The sequence below is a fragment of the Patagioenas fasciata genome, chromosome 4 (genome assembly GCF_037038585.1).
Source record: "Patagioenas fasciata isolate bPatFas1 chromosome 4, bPatFas1.hap1, whole genome shotgun sequence".
Taxonomy (NCBI): domain Eukaryota; kingdom Metazoa; phylum Chordata; class Aves; order Columbiformes; family Columbidae; genus Patagioenas; species Patagioenas fasciata.
Window position 1 is genome coordinate 38,942,581 of NC_092523.1, and position 26,424 is coordinate 38,969,004.

General features: G+C 37.1%; 1 protein-coding gene across 1 annotated transcript in view; it reads left to right on the top strand.

The window, feature by feature from the left end:
* HPGD (15-hydroxyprostaglandin dehydrogenase) overlaps positions 1-2,587 on the top strand; it is a 28,267-nt gene extending 25,680 nt beyond the window's left edge. Inside the window, exon 7 of the mRNA XM_065837603.2 lies at positions 1,023-2,587. Coding sequence (XP_065693675.1) covers positions 1,023-1,161 — 139 coding nt within the window. The 3' untranslated portion in view covers positions 1,162-2,587. The remainder of the gene's footprint in view (positions 1-1,022) is intronic.
* Positions 2,588-26,424: the final 23,837 nt, after the last annotated feature.

Below are 26,424 nucleotides of genomic sequence, written 5' to 3' on the forward strand. Positions count from 1 at the left end.
TTCCAGCAAAATTAAAATAAAGGGAAAATGCTGCCTCAGGTGAAAGACTGTCAATGTGTTATCCTGCATAGAATGAGCAATGGCAGATATTTAAGGTTATTGTAAGAGTATCACCTACACAGTGATGTTTTCCTTTATGCATTCTAAATTTCCAGCAAAGTGCAAACCCAATTCCCAAGTTAAAGATGCAGTATTAGTTTTTAATAACCCTTGGTGTTCTTCCATAAATTTGTTCAATCAAACATGTTGTGAGATGGAGTATATCATTTATATCAAACTCCCACAAAATTTGGAAGTGAAGCAAGATACAAATCAGACCAAGAACAGACAAAACTGGACTGAGTTCATAAGAGCACAGTAGCGATGGTGATGGATCAGATCACAGAGTTACCCAGCCCGTTATGGTATTGCCAACAAAGACCAAAAGCAGACAGCTAGGAAAGAGTGTGAGAACAAGACAAGTATAAAGTGATTTTTTTAACACATTCTTGGTGTCTAGCAATTAGCTGCTCAGATACTAATGCACAAAGGAAGTGGTATAACTGTGTTGTTTTGTCCACACTTTTTAATGCATAAAATATATTACACCTATTGACCACAACAAACTTCATGTGACAAAATTCTCCTTACACTAATTTGTATGCCAGTCCTGCTACAGAAGCAGGATAAATCAACAGCAAAGAGCTGCAGAGCGTTGTGTAAGGATTACTTCTGTCCATTGCCCTGACAGAGAAAACTTTGATAGGAAGCCCAGTGGCAGCTGGATGTCCACAGGGATTTTGCAGTAACTAGAGCAAACAAATGATGATTTGTAAAGTTGCCACTTTACATTGTATGTCCTGACTGAGGAGAGTGAATTTCTCTCCTGAAACACTCATACCATCTCTGCTTTTCTTGAAAATACATGTGTTCAGATACCAGATTGTTTAATTTTCAAGGTAGGTAGATTTACATTGAGTTTCTTGTCCTTTTCACATCTTCTATTACATCATGATTTTGAAAGAATTTTTTTTTTTTTACAGCCCATCAAGAATTGCTGAGGGACTGATAACAATAATTGAAGATGATACTCTAAATGGAGAAGTTATGAAGATTACAGCATCCCAAGGAATTCATTTTCAACAATACAACCAAACACCTTTTACAACATCAAAGAGATAAATAATTGTTTTATGTTAATCATTTTTTACTTTTCTTACATATAAAAAAATTTTGAAAAGAGCAATTTTTGGAAAAAAAAAGGTTAGTGTTGTACCTAGAACAGTGACATTGTTCAGACATTCACACCCTAAAAATGAAGACATGGACAAGAAAATTTGGTGTGGGAAGAAGCCACCATCTTATTTTTATTCTACAAGTACTAATAATACTATTTATTCAGTAGAATAAACAGACTGCTCTAAATATTTTTGATTATGTAGTAATAGCGACCAGTTTTTTCCTTCTGGTAGTTCTGATCTACATACTCTCAAGTGTATTTTGGTGGGCCTGACTTACTTTGTATAATTCTTTTCACTGTCATAAGCATCTACATATTTACATCTTTAACTTTTGAGAGCAGGAATTCAGTTTGACAAACCAGCACATAAATACGCCAATAAGGAGTTAAGAATTTACATTTTCTTAAGAAATGTAAAATAAAACAAGAAGCAAAATGCTCTTTCCTCATTTGTATATGCAACTGAATATGTTGCATATCAGTGAAGAAAGTACAGATTTTTGTCTTCTTGGATTTTAGCTATTTATAAAATAGTTCAGAAATATTTTTGTTTTCGTATATATATATATATATATATATGAATTTTCTCTCTGTATATATAAGGATGAAAACTTTGTCATTGATTGAAATATCTACTTGTGTCTCGTTTTCTAAACCTTTAAATCTAATTTCTTGCCTTGATTGATTAAAACCTCTATTAAATCCAGAATAACCTGGGGTTTTTTTCATGTTTTGGACATGTCCATTTTGGTACCATAATACATATTCTTAGATGAAGCGTGACATATAGGGACAACTAAAAGAAAAAACGAGCTTCCTCCCTCTTGGGCACCAGTGAACCTTCTGAATCCAGGTCAGTCCTCAGCTCCATTTATGAAACAAACCTTGGTACTCTGTGAATTACATGCCTGACAAAAATAAATTTTTTGCATGGTAATTTAATTAGGCTCATAACATAAGAAGATTTAATAACTCCTGGGAAATCTGAGAAAAGTGAATATATACCCTCCTGAGGAGTACTGACCTTAATTTCACCTATGTAAGGCTTGTTTTTCTCAGCACTGTAACTGAAAGGGTGGGAACATTATTATTCACCTTCCATGGAAGTCAGGGAATAATAAGACTGTGAGTAGAAGAAACGAAGCAGACACACATACCTTGAATTACTCATCATTCACCCTCTGTCTCCATTTTTGGCTATGTTAACACTGTTTTTAAAGTGTATTTTGAATGCACACACAATGCTAGCCACACCATCAGCACCCCTGAAATCATCTGTATATCCCTCACAACTAACAACTATTACCTGATTCGATTGTATTAATTTCTATTTTTGCGTAATTAAAATCAGAGCATTTGCTAATACGTGACAGAGTAGTGCAAAAGATGTGGTGTAAACTTAGAGTCAGCATGCTGCTTTAGTTAGGTCCTACCACTGATAATCATCTACTTCTGCTTCTCTCCTTGTTAAGCAGTATTTCAATGTCCTTTATAAACAAGGGAAGGTTTAATAATAATGATAGTATACACAAACCATGTAACTAGCAAACACCACACTAAGATAACTCAGCAGCTTCTCTAAATAATGTACTTCAAATAACAATGGGAATATTGCAAATGTCAGTATGTATATTGAGGATATATTGTTGTTTTGACTGCTTTTGTTCATGTCTACTCCTTGGTGCCCCAAAAGAAATATTTGTTCAACATGGAGAGTTGAGTACTGCATCCAGTTATGGCCTCCCCAGTTTAAAGACAAGGAATTACTGGAAGGAGTCCAGTGCAGGGCTACAAACATGATTAGGGGTCTAGAGCATTTTTCTTATGAGAAGAGAGAGCTGAGTCTGTTCAGCCTGGAGAATAGAAGGCTGAGAGGGGATTTTACCAATATCTCAAGGGTGGATATTTCAGTGGTACCCAACGATAGGCTGAGATGCAACAGGCACAGACTGAAGCACAGGAGGTTCCATCTGAATATGAGGAAAAACTACCCTGAGGGTCCCAGAGCACTGGAACAGGCTGCCCAAAGAGGTTGTGGAGTCTCCTTCTCTGGAGACATTCAAAACCCACCTGGACACATTCCTTTGCAAACTACTCTAGGTGAACCTGCTTTAGTAGATGGGTTGAACTAGATGATCTCCAGAAGTCCCTTCCAACCCTAACCATTGTAATTCTGAGTGTTTTCCAAAGGATCAATGTAAGAATATACAATTTAAGAATGTTATTAATAACAGGCCAGAAGTCCAAAATATGCTCCATGGGGGAAGGAAAACACAAAGAAATGTAAAGTTAGTTAGAGCAAATCACTTTAGACATCATATAATTAGCTGGTAGTATTGCACTGGTACAAAATTCTAATTCTTTGAAGAGAATGGATTCCATTTATGTGGTATATCAATAATCACAGAAGACAAAATTAGATTAATAAAATATACAATTAGACTTCAGGACACCTGGAAAATCTGAACCTATAACTGGGAAAGAATTAAACCCAGAATTTTCCTGTATGTATAGTTCTTTTATTTTAGATTATTTTTGTAACTAAAAGACATTTTCAAATCAAAGACATACAGAAAACCTCATGAAAGGCAGAAACTGCATTCACTTCCCCCGATAATCAGATAAGGAAGTCTCAGACTGCAATACATGTTCATTTGATCAAATAAACTTTTATTCTGAGACAAATCTCAAATAATTAGCACATCTGGAACTCACTGAAAGAAACAAGGAAGTAACAATGAAGTAAAACTCTTTGTGGAAATTCTAATGAGAAAAATAGCCATCAAACTTCTATCTTTTAATTAAAAAAAAAAAAATGCCTCAAACCTAATATTACAGATTCAAGTTTCAGTTAGTCTATACTAAAGCACATCTGAGGGTTTTATCTGCACAGGAAGAACAAGTCCTAAATATGTTTTGGAAAGCTTTCCTGTAAGACTTCCCCCCAATCTTTGGAAGTCTTCCAGAAAGCAAGAAAAAGAGCATATGTTTGATTCACAGAAAGAAACGCCTAGAGAAGCAGTAGGTAGAAAGACAAGTTAAAAGGAGAAAGCAAGTTTTATTTCTGCACAAAGATTTTTTTGAAAATTCATCTTCAGTTAAAAGTCTTGACTTAATTCCAAGACTTTATTTTGCCTGTGATATCATCATTTTGAAGACAACGGTTCCAGTTTTGTAGGGAAACTCAGCCAAAAGGAAAAATAAATATTTTAAATGAGAGATTCTAATTGCCAAGAACATAAAATGACAAGTAATAATCTAGGCTCATAAAGCGACCATTATTCGTAAGGAGCATTCAGTTCCCTGTGACATGAGTTTACTTTTCAATGGGTCTTTACAGATTCAAAGAAGGATTTTTCAAGGGTGAAGAATAAATATTACTAGTGAACTCAGTTTTTTCAGAGTTTATGATTCTATGTTAAAGCTCAAATCGTAAGGCATTTCAATTGCATTGTGACATGAGTATGTTACTTTATTTATACTATTTAACACCTTGATTCAAGGAAATATTTCTGAAAAAAAAAAAAAAAGTACATAACCACAATCATCAGCATAATTATCTGGATAACACATTATATTCTGCTCAGTTCAGAAGGACCTGGGATTGACTTGTATTATGTGTACCACAAAATGACATGTGTCAATTTTATTATTGAAGGGGTGATGCATGCAGTAACAAGTCCTCCTTGTAGTTTCCTTAAATTAAGTTCTGATATGAGAGACTAGACCTCTTCCTCTTGTTTGGAACATGAGTTTTGCAAACAGTAAACCAAAAATAAGCTTTAGTAAAACCAAAATCTCGTTTCCACTGAAATCTTGTCTACGAGCCTAGTCTTTAAATGAACAGCATTAGATATCTAATGCGACAGCTTTTGGGCAGGATGGGGCTTTTCTGACAGATAATTATTTCCTTCCTCCAGTGTTGAACTGCTCTAAACTTTCTACAGGATGATTCTCCAGCTTGAACTTCCCCTTTAGCTCAGCCTATTTGCTTTGCATCAAGAGATGTTGACAGTTTTCAGTGCTGGCTCCAGGAGTCCAGATGGTTCAATGGAAGTGAAGGATAATACCATATGACTTAGAATTTTTTATTTTTTTTTCCTCCAGTACAAAAAGGAACAGCTTAGTGTCAGGTCAAATTTGTAATTTAAACTGAGACGAGCAGTAAACAAGTAGAGTTATGCTCTTACTCCGAAGAAGACAGTAAACAGGAAGAGAACCAGTCAAGTAAAAATATATAAGATGCAAAAAGAACACCTTTGAAATAAGCAACTTGATCCTGTTGTTTGTTTGGAAGGCCATTATTTGGAACTGTAGACCAAATCTAAACCTGAATGTTTCTGACTTGTATACAGAGGCAGTCTAACACACTATGCTCAGGGATTCAGAGAATAAAAATTAACCCCAAGGGAAAAAAAAAATAAATCTATTTTAAGTTACATATTCAGCTCCTTTTATTTTTCCACAAATCTGTGTTAATTCACTGCTAGCATCTGCTGGGAAAATCTCAAAGAGATTGTTACCATTGCAGAGGAAGAATTGATTTCTTGCTACAGAATTGCACTTCTTCAGCTTTTACTTTCATCAGAGGGTTTCTAGCCCTCAGCTCTCAACCAGAAGAGAGGCCACATATGACAGGATGATCATCTAGTGAAAGATCCGACATCTGGTCAGAGGCTCTAGATCTAGCCTCAAGAAACAGAAATTCATTGTAGTGACATCCAAGAAGAATGCAAAATATTTATCTAAACCCTTACCTGTCACCCTGACCTTGCCACCTCTTCTGCATGTTTCCATTGGACTACCTTAAACGTAAGCACTTCAGCAATGAACAATACTCCAGTTACACGGAAACACAATGGCACCTCTTCAGCAGTCACCAAGAACATATTCACTAGATACATCATTCATTTCAGTAATTTCAGACGAACTGTAAGGCAAGTTTATTGGCTCAGATTATGCTCCACTCCACAGAAATGGCCCAAGGTATCTCAGTAGCATTTTTATGTTTGCAATGTGAGCTGTCCTCAGCAGCTGAAATCTTGGGAAACTAAAGAAGAATAGGAAATAAGGCTCTCAGTTACATGGCTTTGAACTGCTTACCGTAGGACATGAGAACAAGCACACTTCTGCCTGCTTTCAGAAAAAAAGCAAAAAGACAACTTCGAGTCCACTTTCCCAGAACTACAAACAAAACCCACGAAACAGAAGAAGTAAAGATATTTTTGGAACATAGGAATGTAAAATTCTTCAGAAAAATAGTTGTATTTTAGCTCATCTAGCCATTCCTATTTACATAAATGACTAACACTTCAGAATCTTGTACAGTGTTTGACCTTGAAAAGGTATTGCTGCAATTAACACTACAAGCATTTAACCTCACGTACACATGAATGCTGCAGCTCTCAAGAAGGACACACAAATGGGCAGAGAATAATGAAATCTCTGCCACTTATTCTGGAACAGCTGTTACTAAAGTGAATCCTATTCCTTGTACAAAATCCTTGTGGCAATTTCACTACAAACAGATATAGCGTTCCTGTATGGATCTTTTTTCTCTGCATTTGTGAGATTGTTTAAATACACTGACCTCAGCAATGCTTGCAAATTAGCTGACACTTATCAAAACTATTGCTGTTGTTTTAAGAGAGTTACTTTCCTTGGTATGTATTAATGCAAGGCTAGAGAAAATGTAGCTAGGGATTCATAGACACCTGATGCAACACCAGCACTTTGACTTGTACTCACATTTTCCTAGAGGAAGAACAGTACATATTGACTTCATACAGGGACTACTACACTTCCATTTTTACATTCTTTGTACATTACTGTTTTATTTATATATATATATATATATATACACACACATATATATGTGTATCTACATCTATGTATATCTACACACTCACAGAATACACATACAATAAAAATTATGTTTTGTTCTGGAGTAACGTACACTATGTATGCACACACCTGAAGCTAGTTACTTTTAAGTTTTAAAGCCCTATTTTTCAGTGATGTTCATCTGCCAAATCTGTTCTGTGAAGTTCATGGAATATTCTTAAATTTCTATAAACTACAGGTCATTGAGCAGGTTTTACCTACTCTAAATCCAATTTGCAGTTTGACTCAATTCCTGAATTATACCAAAATTATATTTGCTCTTTTATTTAAACACTCACACATTAACTGGTGTATAATCTGACATATTATGCATCTCTAAAATTCCACCTGCTGAGGCAAATTTATTGCCTCTCTTATATATTATTTAATATTTTATCATAGATGGATCAATTTCATAGTCACTGAAATATTTGTCATTTGGTGCACAGGACATTTCCTGGATATTTCATGACAGTCTTTGTGGCAGGAGGAATTTCCTTTTTTTTATATGGATTTTTCTCCTCCTGGTGTCTGAGCTGGTAGAATTACTTTTTACTAGCAGAAAGCAAAAAACAATACAACACCAAACCCCTCCAAAACCAAACATCCCTTTGAAAGCTAACCATCCAAAGAATAACGGTAAGTAAAAAAGCAGAACTGTCCACTGCGTGCCACAGTGAGTTCTGCCTAAAAAAAAATAAACATAATGATTATGTTACAGTGTGACCAAAACCAAAAATGTATTCAGGAGGCTCATCTCTGAGAGTGTATTCCTTGAAAAATCATTGTATGTATCATCTGAGTAGTCTAATTATTCCCTGCCATTCCTTATTTTGTCTAATACGTCAACCATTCAAAAAAAAAAAAAAGAGAGAAAAAACATTTCACAGTATCACAGTATCACAAGTATCACAGTATGTTTGGGATTGGAAGGGACCTCAAAAGATCATCTAGTCTAATCCCCTCGTCGGAGCAGGAACGCCTAGGTGAGGTCGCACAGGAATGTGTCCAGGCGGGCTTTGAATGTCTCCAGGGAAGGAGACTCCACAACCTCCCTGAGCAGCCTGTTCCAGTGCTCTGTTAGCCTCACTGAGAAGAAGTTCTTTCTCAAATTTAAGTGGAACCTCTTGTGTTCCAGCTTGATCCCATTGCCCCTTGTCCTGTCATTGTTTGCCACTGAGAAGAGCCTGACTCCATCCTCGTGGCACTCACCCTTTATATATTTATAAACATTAATAAGGTCACCCCTCAGTCTCCTCCAAACTAAAGAGCCTCAGCTCCCTCAGCCTTTCTTCATAAGGGAGGGTGCTCCACTCCCTTCATCATCTTTGTTGCCCTACACTGGACCCTCTCCAGCAGTTCCCTGTCCTTCTTGAACTGAGGGGCCCAGAACTGGACACAATATTCCAGATGGGGTCTCACCAGGGCAGAGTAGAGGGGAAGGAGGACCTCTCTCGATCTACTGACCACCCCCCTTGTAATACACCCAAGGATGCCACTAGCCTTCCTGGCCACAAGGGCACAGTGCTGGCTCATGGTCATCCTGTTGTCCACCAGGACCCCCAGGTCCCTTTCCCCTACACTGCTCTCTAATAGGTCATTCCCCAACCTATACTGGAACCTGGGGTTGTTCCTGCCCAGATGCAGGACTCTACACTTTCCCTTGTTAAATTCCATCAGGTTATCCCCCACCCAACTCTCCAGCCTGTCCAGGTCCCGCTGGATGGCAGCACAGCCTTCTGGCGTGTCAGCCACTCCTCCCAGCTTAGTGTCATCAGCAAACTTGCCGATAGTACACTCAATTCCCTCGTCTAAATCATTAATGAATATATTGAATAATATTGGCCCCAGTACTGACCCCTGAGGCACTCCACTAGATACTGGCCTCCAACTGGACTCCACACCATTGACCACCACTCTCTGGCTTCTCTCTTTAAGCCAGTTTGCAACCCACCTCACTACTCTATTGTCTAGACCACACCTCCTCAATTTAGCTGTGAGGATGCTGTGAGGGACTGTGTCAAAGGCTTTACTGAAGTCAAGGTAGACCACATCCACCGCTCTGCCATCATCCATCCACCTTGTTACATTCTCATAAAAGGCTATGAGGTTGGTCAAGCATGACTTACCCTTGGTAAAGCCATGCTGACTGCCCCTAATGACCCTCTTATCCCTGATGTGCCTTGAGATGACACCAAGGATAAGCTGTTCCATTACTTTCCCAGGGAAAGAGGTGAGGCTGACCGGTCTATAATTACCCGGGTCCTCCTTCTTGCCCTTTTTGAAGACTGGTTTTTTCAAGGCAAGGGGAGGAGGTGTGGTCGCCGTCACCGTGGGAACGCCCCCCGCCACATCAGCCACTCTCTCGCAATGGCTACCATAAATTAAAGTTTGTATTACTAACCTGAATTGAAGATAAGTAGCTATTTCTTCCAGAATACTTGTCTATGGTGCAAACTCTGTGGCTAAAAGAAAAAGATTCGTTTGTATAAGCAACAAAGAATCTGTATACACATTGGAATGAATAGTAAGGTTGCTTTTGGCCACTAATTTTCCCTCATGTTGTCATCATACCATAAACTGTTGGAAAAAATATTTATACAGCTTAAGGAAGAAAAATGGTTCATTAATCACTCTACACATAGGAATGAAATTCAAAAGTCATTTCCAAGGAGAGTTTCTTATAACATTTAACCAGGAAAATATGTTGGTAGCATTAATTAAAATACTACAGGGTGCCAAAAAAACATCTGCAGGGTCTGTTTCCCAGACACAGGGACTAAAAGCATATTAAACTTTGTTAATTGCATTTTCAATTAGTGACAGTTTGAAAGCAATCATAGTTGTTTAAATAAACTAAATGTGTTTAATTTCTCAAGCCTTGGTACTGCATTTACAATTTTTTTTCTCAAATTAAATGGAACTTTGGCACTGAAACATCAGTCATTTTGCAGAAAGATCTGTATGTAAAGCAATATTTGAAAATGCACGCTAAGCACGGAAATGCTTAGATCCTATCCACTTCAGTAAGATTGAAGCCAGTGTACTGGTCAACTGAATCAGAGCCTAACTCTGTGCTGTAGACAGAAAATTATGAGACAGCATATAGCACTGGGGCATTAACTGCATATATGTCCTGCAGGCTTGGAGTTTTACCCCTCTTTGCCAAAGCTTCCTGTGAGGACTAGGCATTTTGGACAGCACTTGTAAGCAAGGAAGGCAAGAACAAAGCAAGAATTCCCAAAAAAAGAGAGTTGGAATTTTCTGCCCCACTCCAACACCTCCTGCATGACATTGCTCTCTATCTTCTAGAGAAAAGCGGGTTTTGTTAGCTGTCCTAGTCTTAGTTAAACTCTTTGCCTCCAGCTTCCCTTAATTTCTGGATACTCAGAGAAACATTCAGCTAAAAGTAATTTTTGGTCTATACCAGAAAACTAAAGTTCATCTCCAAATCTATTGGGTCACAGCTTCTGAGCTGCACAATTCTGGAGAAAATGCAGAAGAAAGTGCTAATTTACATGGACTTGGGCACTAACAAACTGTAAATGCTGCTCCAAAACATGTGACAAACTGTCCAGATTTACTAATAGTAGTTGAAAATATGCATAAACTGAGATGTCATATTCCCTTTCTAAATGAAATGCTAATACTCTTTCCCTCCTCCCCAGAGAGAGGTGACAGAGTTCCCGGTTCTGGAAGTCAACAAATAATGTACTAGAAGAAATGAAAATAGAAAGAGCTGTCATGAGACTTTGGAGTCACAAGTGCAGATTAGCACAAATCTACGTATAAAGACTCTAGCATTATAGTAGAGTAATCATTCTACATTTTCAGTATTTATAGAGATTTTCTTAAGAGGACTTGTTATCAGTTAAGCAGGAAATTTTATGGTAGGAAAAGTATCCTCAAATATTAATACTTAACACTCATTGCTATGGAACTCTGGAATATAAATACATTTTACACTTTTATAAACTGCCAAATAACAATCATAGGCAGCATGACTATACTCTCTTGGAACTCAGCTACCTCTATAAAATTATAATTCTGAGGAAAGTTCTGACCTGCAGAATCAGAGTTACTGGTTTCTAATTACTTACTTTACTTTCTCCTTGCATGCTGTTATTTTCTGTACATCCAGAATGTATGAGCAGGCCTCCAGTTATCCATAAAGCAACCTACACTATTGGATCCTCATTTGACTGATATTCAAAATCAGTTTTTGTAGGTGATCAGCAGTTCTGACAGTGGTGTTTGGTACAGAAGCTGGAGTCTGAGTCCCAAAGCAGTAATGCAAATTATAGTAATAGAGATAATGCATTTTGATTTGAAAACCTTTGCTTTAAATTTAGCATGTATTTATATCTGATTAAAACTCAGAGACTGAAATACAACTATTATAATTGGATTTCTAAAGCTGACTCTAATTTTTCATCTCATTAGTAATTCATGCATTTTGATCAAATTTTCACTCTCTAGTAATTCTTTAAAGCATATCTTTGAAAGTGAGCTGCATAAGAAGCTCTATGATTAGACAGATTCAAACCATTTCAGTAGCTTTGTTTATAGGCCAGCTGCCAAGGCTTGAGTCACTAAGTCAGCCTGCGACATGCCCGCTTGTATAACTTGTGTTCTTTGGCAGCATTTGAGGATTTTGCATATCTGTTGTTGGATACATAGCTCTACTCACATATCAAAAAAATGAAATGGTGTGATAAATTTGTATGAAATTAGTTTTAAAACTGTACTCATTAAATCCAGTGGAGATCAGTGTATTTTTTTTACATCCTGCACCACCCTCTTACCTGGTGGCCAAAGAAAGGAGAAAAACTTGAAGTTGATGAAAAGCAAACCTCTTGCCACACATCACATTTTTGATTAAAAGAACAGCTTTAAAATCCACCAGGATACTGTATCTTCTCTGATAGCACAAAAAAAAACCAAAAACAAAACAACACAAACCAAATCAAACCAAACAAACAAAAAGTTTTGAGAAATTATTTGCTTTGCTTCCTTTACTGTTTAGCAAATGTTTAGATTTTTAAAACCATCAGCTTTTAGTCTTATAGACAGCATTTCAGCTCTGGATGAAGAGACATTCTAGTCACCAACTGTTAGTTTTGTTTTCTTTTGTTTTTCCTCCTAAAATAGAGGTTGATTTAGTGGAACAACAAGCTCTTATCAAATTGATGACATCCAGCATTGTATTATACTACCTGGAGTGGTATAATACAATCCAGTTTCATATCAGACTTTAAAGCTTGTCAGAGCTTGCTTAGCTGTTTCTATTTATCTTTCTCTGGAAAAGAAAGGAAATGTTTTGTTTGCTTTCTTGTCTCATTTTGCCTTTGAGGATTCCAGTGGTCCATGTTGAAATCCAGAATATTAATTACCTTGTATACCATTACATCAATATGATCCGGAGGAAACAGATTTTTCTGGGCTTCCCGTTCTAAATGATGTGGGCTAGAGGCAGATGGAAGATTTGATAGTTGAGGACTGGGGCCTCTCGACATGCATCAATTTTTCCTTATCTAGCAAAACACTGGTTTTAATTTCATGTTGTCTTAATGCCAGGCTGAAATTACATTATTATTTTTCATATTTGACCTTTCCACACCTGCAACTTCATGTTTTTACCCTTTGAGGTTAGGTGTCTGATGGTCAAGGATGAGAAGGTGAAGTAAAGGTAGTCATTAAGGAAGGGAATCTGTAAAGCTTGGGGTCACCTTAGCAGACACAGAATTGGAGTGTTTCCCTCCATATTTAGAATGAGACTGGTATCGGGTTAGTTTCACTTGAATTCTGGTGAAACACAGTCACGAGATGATTAAATAGAAAACTTGAAAAGAAACTTGTTACCCACTGGCTGGAGATCAGTCCAGAGTCCAAGAGATGAAATATCAAAATTCCCATCGGGGAAGAGCATGAACTGGTTACAGTGAAGAGGGTAAAGGGTAAGGAGACAGACAAGCTCAGGAAAGCTTTCTTAGAGGCATCTCCTCTGGGACAGAGAACTCTATGATGTTCTAGATCATCTAAATAATCACGTGTAAACTCCCTTTCCCATGAAAGGTTGGACCAGGTGATCTTTCAAGATCCTGTCCAATATGGCCTGTTCTGTGGTTCTGTACATTACTCCTTTAACACGTTCTACGTGGGCCATACTATGGTGCTTCTGGAACTTCTCAAGTAGTAAATTCTAGGTTTTAGGTCAAAAGGAAGAGAAGGGCAAAATGCCTTTTTGCATGCAAAGTTTTTTGTTTCTCTTGCAATCACTGAGTGTGGCTGCAAAGTTCTACTTCCCGTGCTAGATCTAGAGGTTTGGCAATTAATACACAGAAGAATGGGCTGCAGGATTTTATATCAAGGAATTGGTAACAGTGCTAACTGTAGTGTAACAGGACACCACACCACAACACCGCAACACAACACCAACCTGAAACCAGTTGTGAGGCTGGCCACTGCCTGAAACAGTAGAGTCCTGCTTCCACGTGCACATCCTGGTGAAGGAAGGGAAACTTCTGTTTATGGCAGAAAAAAAAAATAAACAGTGCTGCTAGCAGTGTGAGGACACCATGCACAGTGCCTTCATGTTTTCTGAGTTACCCTTGATGGACAGAAAGTACACATCTAATTCAGTTTGAGAAAAGGAGGAGTTGTTTTCCTAAGCTGGCCCGGAATCAGCTGTGAAGAGGAGGCATTCAGCATTTCAAAGGGCTTCCTGGCTAGTGATACTTTGCTACAATAAGGAAACCCCAGACTTGACAGGCTGGAATGGACGAGAATAATCTGAATGCTTATATACCCCTCCAACATCAGCTCTGACCAGCAGGAGGTCTGGGACATTACCGAACCTGCCTTCCTTTTTTGGCCTGTGCACCAGCAATAATTGATCAGCTGATCTGGAGTATGCAGGAAGTGCGTTCTTGTCTGTTCCTAATTCTACAGCTTGCAAATGATGTCAAAAACACAACTGCAAGCTTAGAAAGCAAGTAGGCAAAATGGCCTGAAAGGCCAGGGAGGGAACTTACAGGTCCCTGCCTGCAGCATTTACTGAGATACAGTACCTTTTGGTTTTGCAAAAACAGGCAGTTTTCAAGATGGAAGGCCAATGAAATGGGATTACTTTAGTAAGACAGACTTCCTCACATAAAAAGATTGAATTCTTAATTAGTACAATATTCTCATACCTCTAATTGCCCTGTAACCTCTTATTTCTCAGAATGCGTTGTTAGTTGTGCTAGCATCACGTTCAAAAGACTTTTAATATTTGCTATCATTAATGGCAAAAGTAGAAGTTTCATCTTATCCAAAACATAAAAAAATGCTTCATACAAAAATTTTGTTGTCAGTGACAAACACAATCCTGGATTTGTTCGATCTATTTGAGACTGGGAGTATTAGATGTACATATCTTATTTTCCTTGGCAGGGAGGGAGTTCAGGGCAAAATATTTCTGTTACAAAGGCAATATATGCTGTTAACATCATGGAAAGTAGTTCCATCATTACTAGCCAGAGCTCATATAATTAATTCTCAAGAATATGTGACCTGTTTGGAACTGAAACTCACTTTGAATCTGCATAAATATGTGTTGTGACTACCCTACTGAGTAGGGGTAGCAATTTTGGTTTTTAACTAGTAACCGATATTCAAATAAGCCTTCTATTTTCTCATGAACACTAGTTGTCATACATTTATCATACTACATTACAAACAGATTGTACTTCAATGTATAATATATTTTAGAAGGAAGAAACTGATTGGGGAAAGAATTGAAAGATAATTTATATATTATTATATATATATATTTTAAAACACCTATATAATAGAGCACACCGTAACTACCTTACTCTCTAGTAAACACAAAGTAGCCAGGTAGGTTTTTTTGAAGTTCACATTGTCATGGATGAAGATCCAGAAAAAGGCTGAATTGCAATGCTTCTGATATCACATGTGGCAATATGTAATACCAAGCAGGTGACCTGTACCACAGATCCTGTAATTCATAAGTTTTTTAAAAAAACAAACATCCTTTAGATAGCTCCATGTGTGTGCTTACTGGTTTGGGGTTTTTTTCCAACTTATTTATAATCACTTTTACTACACAGGCTCCATGAGAAAAACTGGAACAAATGTATACTGCCTTCTGTTTCTTGTGTAAAACAAGAGTAACAGAAGTAAGCTTATTGAAATACTACAGCTTTGGAGGTCACGGTTAAATACACAGATAGGCCTGAAAATCAGGATGACAGGTTAAAAGGGAAAAGAAAGTAGAATCATAAACCTGACTATGCTTACACTCCCCCTGTGCCTTCATTGCCAGACGTTCATCCCATTTAGTCACGTTACAGCCTTTCTCAATGACATGTTTCTGTAAACAAGTCAGCTGCTGGTAAAGCAACACGAGTTGTCCAAGAGTTTGTCTACAGTATTTTGTACCGCACAATATGAGTGACTCAGCTTTCAGAAGGTTGAGCCAGTTCATACCACTAGGGACCATCAGCACCAGCACTGGTGTGGGACAATGGAGGCACGAGGATGATGCACAAGCCCACATCCTGGCTGTGCAGGAAGACGTTCATGGGTACATGACCAGGCACGCATGTTCTGCTTTTCTTTCTTACACTTGGCCTGAGGAGGAAAGCCTACTGGATTAACTTTTAATAATATTTAATTTCCAAATCGCAGAGGGCACTTGTCAATGTGCAGCTGCTGAATTTTGGGGGCAATTAAACTGTACCTTTATAATTTTCCCTCTTTTGGCTCATGTTTTTTCTCTGCCTTTTAGCTGTCAGTTGCTAGTTTGTTATAAAAAATTCCTTTGTTTCTCTGCACTAGTATGATTTGAATCATAGGATTCCATGTATCCTTTCCAAACAATTTGTGATTTCTGGCATGCTATGAAACCATTTTTCAATAAATATGGATATCCTCTCTCTCACTAGAAACCTTGTACCAGCCAATGCTACAGAAGAATATGAAAGGTGTATGAACCAAATTTCAGGAGAAGATGGAGAGAAACATTGCAAGTAAAATGCCCTGTGAAATTTCTACTTCCTGGGACACTTCCATGTGAAATTTATTCTCAGCAGAAATAGTACAATGTAAAATCAGTAGCCCTAATTTAGTTAAGAAAGTTCACTGCAGAAAGAAAAATTCATTCATTATAATTAAAACCTGATTTCCTTCTACAAAAAGGTTTGCAGATATGGCCTTATAATGTGGCAGGGGGAAACCAGGGAAAACTGATGAAGTACTAAGTGGTTTTGCTCCTTTCAGTGAAAGAAAGAAAAAGAACATGAAAAATGGTTTGTGTTTACAGGGGCAGGTAATTCTGAACCTCATTCTTTCTCTCCTGTTCTTTGCTAGACAACACTCAAGTGCCTCTTTAATCCAGGAGCTTCTTGGAGCCTCTTACTCTGTACTTGAGTCCACCAAACCATTGACCTTGATCCTAAACCTCTTAAACTGCCCACACTGAAGAAGAGGGACTTTCAGAAGTTAACAGTACGCAGCAGCTTCTGGCTGGAATTGACAAAGGGATTTAAAAATCAAACTGAAAAACAAAAAATGAATAATAAATATCATAATAAATAAAACCAAAATTCCAAATAATAAAAAGATACAATAGAGACATTACACAATGTTTTCTGTTTTCATCTCTTATTCAGCTCTTGTTTTGACATAGTCCCTAAATATTTACATGACTAATACCACAGCAGAACAAAAAATGCTTCTCAAAACACTTACCTCTCTCTCAAAAACTTGACTTTTGCTGAATATGGGTTCTGCAGGTGAGTCTCTTCTAGGAAAAGCAGCCTAGAGGAAAAAAGCAAATCTTTTCACAAGAAGTGTGATAAAACTTTTAGTGATGATTTACAGTCCAGTGGTAAGTTTCCCAAAAGGCAGCATCTTGGGCTAGTTTTCAGAAGACTTACCAGCACTTCTACAAGACCTTGAATATCTTATCTTTACATTGTTATATTTAGCAAGTTAATCTTGACTTGAGGTTTTGTTGTAAACTACCTTATCTCCTTTTAATATTGAGACCCAAATTAAATTTTCCCCACAGAATTTGATAGGGGTACTACAAAAATGTGTGGAAAACATTAGTTTCGTCAGCTTTTTTCTTTGGAAAAGTATTTATAAATTATGAAAAAAAAAATGAAATGAAATGTTGTAAGTTTTAAAACATTTCCTTTCAACAAATAAGAGGGGTTTTTTATTTAAGTGCTTCTACTTAAACATTAGGTTCCCTTTGACACAGAATTTGTCAACTGTCAGCTTTTGTTTATATTCTTATATATCAACATAATTTTTAACCACTAATGAAATGCAATATGCATTACTTTTTTTGCTTGCATGCTTTCCTCACTGTCCACTGTAGGATTTCTGGAATGCTGACTACTTCATAGTTTTTCTCTGCACTACAAATAATCCTGCTGGGGATCCATACAGAGAGAAATTGAAGCAAAATGAAATACATTATAGAAAGTCTTCTGCAATGGTATGTTATGTTTTACTACAGTTCCCATTCTCGTATGAATGAAGGATATTCTTTATTTTATATGCTTGATCATGCAGTAAAGAATGGCTACAATCTACAGCTGAAACAGGGAGACTTTATTCAAGATTAAAACCTATCATTATGGGCTATGGGATTTTACAGTTTTCTTTAATGGAGACAGTATTTTGTATGGCAAAATCCATATGGGCACTTGACGGCTCAGTGCCATTGAAACAAACTTCTGGGTGGCTCTAACCACTTGACCTGTCCTTTTTATACAAAGCCGTGCTGCCCATTGTATCTACCAAACCTTTCATTAGTGGAGGAAAGCAAAATAACGCTTTCTCTAGGGAACACCATGAAATGAAACAACCTGCAAGATTACCACCAACCTCAACCCCATTCCTAGCTACCCCACAGAAGAATATTTCACTCCAAGTGTTGTAATGTAATATTCTAAAAACTTTGATTTCCAGATTGAATTTTAAAGGAAGAGTTCCTGTAATGTGTAAACTCTATCTCACCAAAACTTCATTTCTCTTTGTTCTGCAAGCTGCTTGTCTGAATCAAAAGTGAAAGAAATTGGTATGCCCTCAAGTTTCAGTACAAACAAAGATTTGGGGAAGAATTAATTTAAATGCAGAACAAGTAGTAAGGGAAGAATATTTACAGATAACATTTCATTTTTCAAAATGCCCAGGAAAAATCAGTGAAGTGCGGGAAATATGCAGCTAGAAAGTGAGATGGCCAGATAAGCAATAAACTATATTTTTTTGCTGAACATTATACCAGGGTGAGTTCACAAGAATTAACTTTGAAAAACAACATGAAAAACATGGTTGATTCAAAAACCCAATAGCAAGATACTTAGCTGAACTTTATCACCAAAAAATCCTTATGAAGAATACATGTATAGAGGGAGTAAAGAACATGTGTATAATATACAAATATAAATATTAATAAAGTCTCGAGAGAGGGAAAGTACTGTTCACTGAACTGTATATAAAAGCTGAAAATTACCTATTAATCATAGAAAATAACACATGTAGAGATAAACAGATACACTATTTGATCTCTACTAAAGAAGAAGGTAAAGTTCTGAAGATTAAATGGTTTGATTTCTTATCCCAGCAGGGTTAATTTCTTTCATATACATGGTGTTTGTCTGGGCTTTTGGAATAATCTAAACAGTTCTCCAGTTAATTAATGAAATGTCTAAAGCTTCTGCATGTACTTCTTGTAGCTGACATAATGGAAACAGAAGTGAAAAGGTTTTCTACGCAATTCTGTGAACATACTGTTCAGAGCATAAGAACAGGGACATCCTACCACACTATTTGATTCTTAAGAAAGGAAGTGCTGTTAAGAAGTTGAGTAATTCTTTCTCAGATGCTGGTATATTATTGCTAACATCCAAAAAAAAAAAATTAACAGGAGTTATGAATTCATACACATGCAAACAAAAATAATTTAACCTTTCAAAAGGACATACCTAAATATGGAGATACCTCCATCCTATTGCCCAGACATTTACATGACCTTGCAGTATCTCCCATGCACCATACCTACAATCACCAGACTTTTATTTTGTTCCTATATTTTAAAAATATCCAGGAGGAAAATGACTTCCTGCATTTAGGGACACAAGTCACAGCAGTCCCAAGCTATGTTCGTAAAGACATTCCTTATCTGTCACGATCTTGGCTTCCTTTTGTTTGCTGGGCTTTTTGGGAACACTTTGTATAGTAATAACTCTAATCTTGTCCTTTTTCCTAGAACACTTCACATAAAATAAATGGATTGTGATGCAGGAGTATTTTCACTGTTAGAAACATATCAAATAAACTAGGAAAATCTATCAATTTCAGTCACTGTAAGCAGAGCAGATCCTGAACCCCAGAACTGACTGTAGTCAGGCAGATGACATAACTGGGAACATTCAATAGCTGGTTTATGGTGTTTTGTCAGAAAAACAGGGATAAAAATTGTTACGAAAGCCTCAAAAGTGGGACAGCAGAGTATTTTCTGTTCCTTCTGTTGACAGGGTGAGGAAAGAAAAATTAATAAAAAAATTACATGTCTGAAATGCATGCAGCTTCTCCTGCATGTTTTATGAAGTACTTCTCTGGCACACAGACTTTTCATCTCATCTTTTTGCATCTGTTTTATCCATTAAAACTAAAACCAAAGTAGAATGAAAGTATTTCTCTCTGCTTTGTGTAAACAGTGACTGTATCAGAGAGTACACAGGAACTGTCAAACTTCCACATCCTGTCTCTGATAGCAGCCGCTATCACTGACAGAAGAAAGCAGATGACAACAACAAGTTATCCCTATCAACATGGAAAGCTGTTCCCACCATCTGAAATTGATTCATGCTTAGAAGATACCTATCCTCAAAATAACTGTAAAAAATATGAATAATCTTGTTACCTCTACAAAGCAGCAGCCTGTTCTTTACTCCTTTGGCTTTGAAGTTACATAAAAATGCTTGACCTTCTGGTGCATTTCCAAGAAAACATCTCATTTCTCCATCACGGCACAAGATCCCATCTCTTGCTCAATTCTATTGCCTAATGATAGAAGATTGTTCTTTTTCCCAGCCAAAGCGCAAGCGCTTCTAGTGCAGGATTGCCAATGGCAGCCAACAGAAACAAATTGTACAGTTTCTGCTCTACAACCAACCTCAAAAATATATCAACGTGGTTCAAATTACACAGTGTGTTTGCTCATCATTAATATTCAGAATGAATTATTATGCACCTTTCTACAGAAATGTACTAGCAATATCCAAGTAGTTTTACTTACGTTCTTTAGTTTATCAGTAACTATCTACAAGCCTTTAGTGAACCTAGTGCTGTTTCTCAGCATCAGACAACATAATTGGGAAAAGTCATTTTGACCTTCCTAAAATGCCTCAAATTTTTAAGGCATGCTGTGAAATCAATCAAAAGGATGATTCCATTTTTTTTTTCCACAGCTCTGGTATTCTGTTTACCTGTAAGAAGTCATGTTTTCTTCAAAGTAATCTCAAATGTGAATAGAAAAAGAAAATTGAAAAAGGAGCTTTTTCAGTGTGAGTGTTGAATATTCCCACTGGGCAAACTGCAAAGAAAATTCAGCATAAAATAAGTTTAAATAAGCTTTACAATAATATTGTACTTTGTAAACTCATTTAACTTGCTCGATCAAAACCTTCAAAAATGCTATTTTCTAACATCTGAAGTCACATAAGTCCAATTTCTTATGAAAAAGTCACAGTTTTCAAAGGAGAGAATGAAAAGTTACAATGAAACTGTGTTCTTGTATTGAGTGGGAAACAAATGACCTAGTAGGAGGATTTAGATGAAACTTTGGAGTGAATTTTCATTTTGCAGTTCACCTTAATACCACCTTATATTCCTCTTGTTGCTGGTTATTATCAGATAATTAGAACATTATTATAGGATTACAAAGTTAACTCTTTTTCTTTATCATCGGCATCCAGCTCTTCTATGCCATTCAAAAAAAAAACCGAGACAGACCTGCTGGATTAGATCCTCCAGCATATCTTAAAACACTTGGTTCTTTACAGACAAGATTTGGTGTAGTTTGTTCTATAAAAATCCATCACGTTGGTATTTCCACAACTTCTATCAAATGTCTTTTCTTTATTGGCTTCATTTTTAAGAAGTTTTCACATATTCAAATCTTATTTTACAGATTTCATCCTGTTGTATTGCCCTCTAGCTCAGTGGATGATATTAAATAATTCATCCTCTTCTTTTTATCTGTACATGCAAAAACATAAGCAATTACAAGTTGATTTTTGTTTGTTCATTTGTTTGGTTTTTTTTCTGGTGTTTTTTTTGTTTTTTCCACCACTTTTCTGAACTGTCAATATGAAGGCCACGTCACAGCTGAGTGTGAAAGAGGAGGGACGGTGAAGAGAGAGGTCATCAAGTGCTCTTAGAGGGAAATAGCTCACAGTTAGTGTCAGATACACTGGGAGCCAGCACAGAGATGCAAACTTTCAAAATAAGTTACACTGCCAACTACTCTGATTAATAAATAATTACTAACTGACTAATCTACTCTAATTTTTCAAGCTAAAAACAATGTGAAGACTTATTACACAACAGGAAGAGGGAAAGTCTAATGTTTACCTTCTTTCCATGTAGCAATATCATTTTATGTATGGTGTACATGTAGAATTAGATGAATTAAAATAGCAGAACATATAAAAGAATTTGAACAAAACTGTTCAGTCTTTCGGGGTATTGGATATTTGCATTATTTTCTCCATAGTATTTTGATTAATTCAGGATCCCAACAAAGGAGAATCTTACTATGAATCATCTCAAGTTGGGCTGGCTTTCACAAGGCCACAGGAATGTTCCTACATGAAAATGTACATTTAATTGGAACGAATTCATCAACTGTTTAGAGTAGAAGAAAAACACAATAGACCTCATCTGCTTGAGATCTCAGTACTTTTTAGAACACTGGGCTCAATAGTGAATTATCTCATAATTTTTCAATTATTTCTCTACCTTACTAAGAACTTGAAATAGCTTCAGCATAAAGACAAACAGATTCTCATCCGCCTTTTCTGTTCTTTCCCTTTCCTTCTCTTCTCACTCCATGTCCAACAATAAGAACTTTGTCGTACATATAGATGTTGTTAACCATCGTCTAAGAAATACATATCCAGGAATCCTAAAATGGTTACAATTTTTCCTATCAAATTATTCAAGCTGCAAGCTTTCCACAAAGGAAGGTTTCTACCACTGAACAGGAGTGTAGTGGTATCTGGCAAACCTCAGTATTTCCAGAACATGAATGGGTTAAATTTTATTGTGTTATGATGGAGGGCACTACTGCAGAGTAATCTAGTCATTCCGCAATGAAAAGGAACACCGCATTGCAACACAGAGGTCTCTGAACAGCCTGTACAACCGTCAGTTGATATCACGTCAATGCTAATTAAATAGAGTTCACACAACTTTTGTAAGGTATGGAGAAAGGTGTCTCGACTTGAGAAAACTTGTGTAGTTTTCTTGAGTAACATTCAGTTTTAGGAAGTATCTGATTTATCCAAAGCTTACCAGTTCCACCTGGGAAAGAGACAAATATTACGTGTGTGTACTCAAATCTGAAAGGAAAGTTAATCTCCTTGAATGTCATAGAAGTAGTATGCAATAAACGCATAGTGTGAGAAAGAAAAACAGAGTATTTTTACAAAATAATTCAGCTTGCAAGGTAGAAAGATTCCTGGTGCCTGTGGTGGATAGAAATTCACTGAGATTACACATTATTACAATAATACAACTCTCTTTTCAGAGGAGTGGCTAGATGAGACATAAATAGTCAGGTGCCTTATTGATTTAACAAAATGCAATGTAAACACACATGTTCTTAATTCCATCTGTCTTTTAGACAATGCCATTGTGCTACCTCATGTGGTAGCTATCCATACAGTGTCATCTCAATGTTTTCCATATAAGCAGATTATTCAGTTGAAGTCAAGGATTATCCAGTTTTGAATAGGTAAGAAGGACAGAACAATAAAATTTTTGCATGCAGCACAATACTCTTGAGTTCATTAATGGATACGAAAGGTTTGGAGCAAAACAACTAACCATTATGGTTTAACCCCAGTAGGCAGCCAAGCCCCACGCAGCCACTGACTCATTACCCCCCACAGTGGGACAAAGGAGAGAATCAGAAGGGTAAAATTGGAAAACTCCTGTAGTGACATAAAGACAACAGTACCTGCATGTGGAAATAAATCAAAATAAGGAATTAATTCACTATTTACCATCAGCACCAAGCTGTTTAGTCATTTCCAGGAAAGCAGGGCTTCATCACTTGTAATGGTTACTTGGGAACGCACACACTGAGAATTGCAGATGTCCCCCTCCCTCATTCTTCCTTCAGCTTTTATTGCTGAGTACAAACATCATATGGTGTGGGATATCCCTTTGATCAGTTGAAGTCACCTGTCGCAGCTGTGTCTCCTCCCAGCTTCTTGTGTACAGGAATATTCTTTTCAAAAAGACAAATACGAAAGCTGAGAAAAATGTTGGAGGACTGGTTGTGTGAATGGTGACCTCAAAGCAGGTAGAAGGTCAATGATAACCCAAAAATACTGAAGATGAATTGCAATGAAAATTAAGTATTTTTTCTTCTCAATAAAAACAATAACGAAAAACGCTGTTTCAGAGTATGCATCGAAAACATTAATTTTACAGTTACTCAGAGGAGAGGAGTGTATGTGTGTTAAGAAAAGTGCCTGACAAAGCTTTTTTTCTGGAAATGTCTGTGAAGTGGGTCTTGGCCCAATTAAACATCCAATACTGGAAAAAAAAAATGAAGAAATAATTTAGAAAAAATCAAGGACATGAACAAACACGGTCAATAGAAGTATCCTTGGAGCTTGCTTTCCTGTCTCTGCTCCTGAAATCAATGTAACTTCTTAGTTCACAGGATGAAACTACTTTGGCTGGACAAAGGAAAAGCAGTGGCCACCATGGCCTGAGGCACTGCACAGACAACAAAAGTAGCAGTTGTATGTGCTTTAAGAATGCCAGGAAAGGATAACAATTTGTGACACACAGGTTAGCTTTCTGCTTTGAGGAAGAAAATCCCTGAAGGCAGAAAACTCTGTATCAAACTGGATACTGATGGAAGTTTATCGTGATACTCTTGAGTCTGACTCTCACCTCTCTCTTTCCTTTGACCAGATAAAAACAACCTGAACATCTGCTGCAACTAGAAAGCATACAGGCTCTCTTAGTAGCGGATACACAAGCAAGGAAGTCCAAGACATTGTCTGACAGCTGAGCAAAATAAGTGTCACACTGTCGTTCACCAGAAGTGAGTTCTCCATGAGCTGGAAGCATGTGGGACAAAGGCACGTATGGTTCGGCATTGAATTGTGAAGATGGCTTCAGGGTAGCAGGAGGTTCAGAGTGACTGTCCCAGCAAGCAGTGTAGCATGAGGCCCCAGTTAAAATGATTTGGCAGATATGCAACTCCTCTAAGCTGGAGGAGTAAACACATCTGTGTTGTGAAGAGCAAATTCATTCTCCTGTCCAGTTAATCTACTTCAGAGGGGTTTTCCTGAGTCAATTGCCACTGTAAATTAAACATATAAATTAAATTAAGTATATTTGTCATTGACAAAATTCCCTTAGATACAGTAATTCAAGGAAATAACCAGCAAATCTCAAGAATAAAACAACAGCACTAAGGACTGGGAAAACAAAGTCAGCTGCTGCAGTAGTAAAAACCAGTAAATTTTGTTACTGTATGTTGGCACTAGAGAGTACAAAATCCACAGCAGTGACAAGTCAATGTGCATCTACTGAGTCATTGCTTACACAGCTGCTGTTGGTATGCTATTCTCAGTTCCTCGTGTTGCTTCCCCAATATCTACAGTAAGTGCTGGTATGCTGCAAACACAACCGAAAATGTCTATTAATGTTTATTAGCAGCTTCTCTTTATTTCAAAGGATGAATCATCTCTTGGCTCCCCGAAACTCTGAGTTAATCTTAGCCACTCCTGCACTGACTCATACTCACTATTATTGTTATTATTATTATGAGGACTCCAGTGAGATACTCTGGTCCATATTACTAGTGCCATAACACATACCTGGTTCATTCCAAACAGCATATTGCCAGTGAGCACAGTAGGATCCCAGGATGTATACGACAATGGAAATACAAAATCAGAAATCTGAAATATTTTTGTTAAAAGATTAGCAACTGGACAAGGCATTTGATAGCTCTCAACAATACATCACTGCTTGAGTGATTTAGATCAAATTAGAAGGTACAAGAGCCCTATGAAACCCTAAGGAAATCATTCACTTGCAGGCAGGGCATCATTGTAAAGTGCTACTCATGAAATCTCAGGACCTTGGCTTTTTAATTGGTTTTGGTTCCTATAACTTACGCATAAATGTGTCTGCCTTTCTGACAGTTCCAACATGCCTCTTATCCTCACCTTCCCCCTTGCATACACCAGAGCTGTTTGTTTTTTTTTTTTTTTCAGAAAAGACTCAGTGATGTACTGACACCAATGTGATAAAATATGGACACTGACGTGGTGAAGTACTGACACCGACGTGACGAAGTAGAGTGTTTTGAAATAGCACAACGTGAGCATAGAGCCAGCTAGCACTGAGCTTGCCAAGTCATTGACACACTTGGTGACTCAGCTTCAAGACCAGGCTGTCATTGAATCAATAAACCAAATGAGACAAATTGCTTTCAAGAAAAAAAAAAAAAAATAATCAATTCTGAAGGCAGTCAGATAAGTAAATTCCCATGCAAAGTTCATATCTGTTCTTTCGTCTTCAAAATACTGAAAAGTAATTGAAAATATTCCAGGATTAAACCCTATTTCTCTCACCCTGACTTTTATATACAATACGGAAGCTCAGCCCTTCCTGGGCCACTTTTCTATGTAAACAGTTTGCTCTAAAGAATAAATAATCCTATCTCCAACTTCCATATGGTTTTTATGCATAAAAATCCACCCCTTTTAAAGCTTTCACTGACCAATGCAAGTTACTTCACTTTCCACTGTATTCGTTCAGTCCTAATTCCAATTTAATTCCTCCTGTATTTAATTTAAATAATCAATTTTTTTTTTTCTCTGGCTCGCTAATACTGGAATGCAAGGTATATAGTATCTGCCATGCCTGACGTGTCATGTTTGCCTTGGCTAGCAGTTTTCAGCCAAGTAAACTCAATGCGGGTTTGCTATCTCTACATATCTTTGATTGCAAATTCCTCAGGGCAGTGACTGAGACTTCAA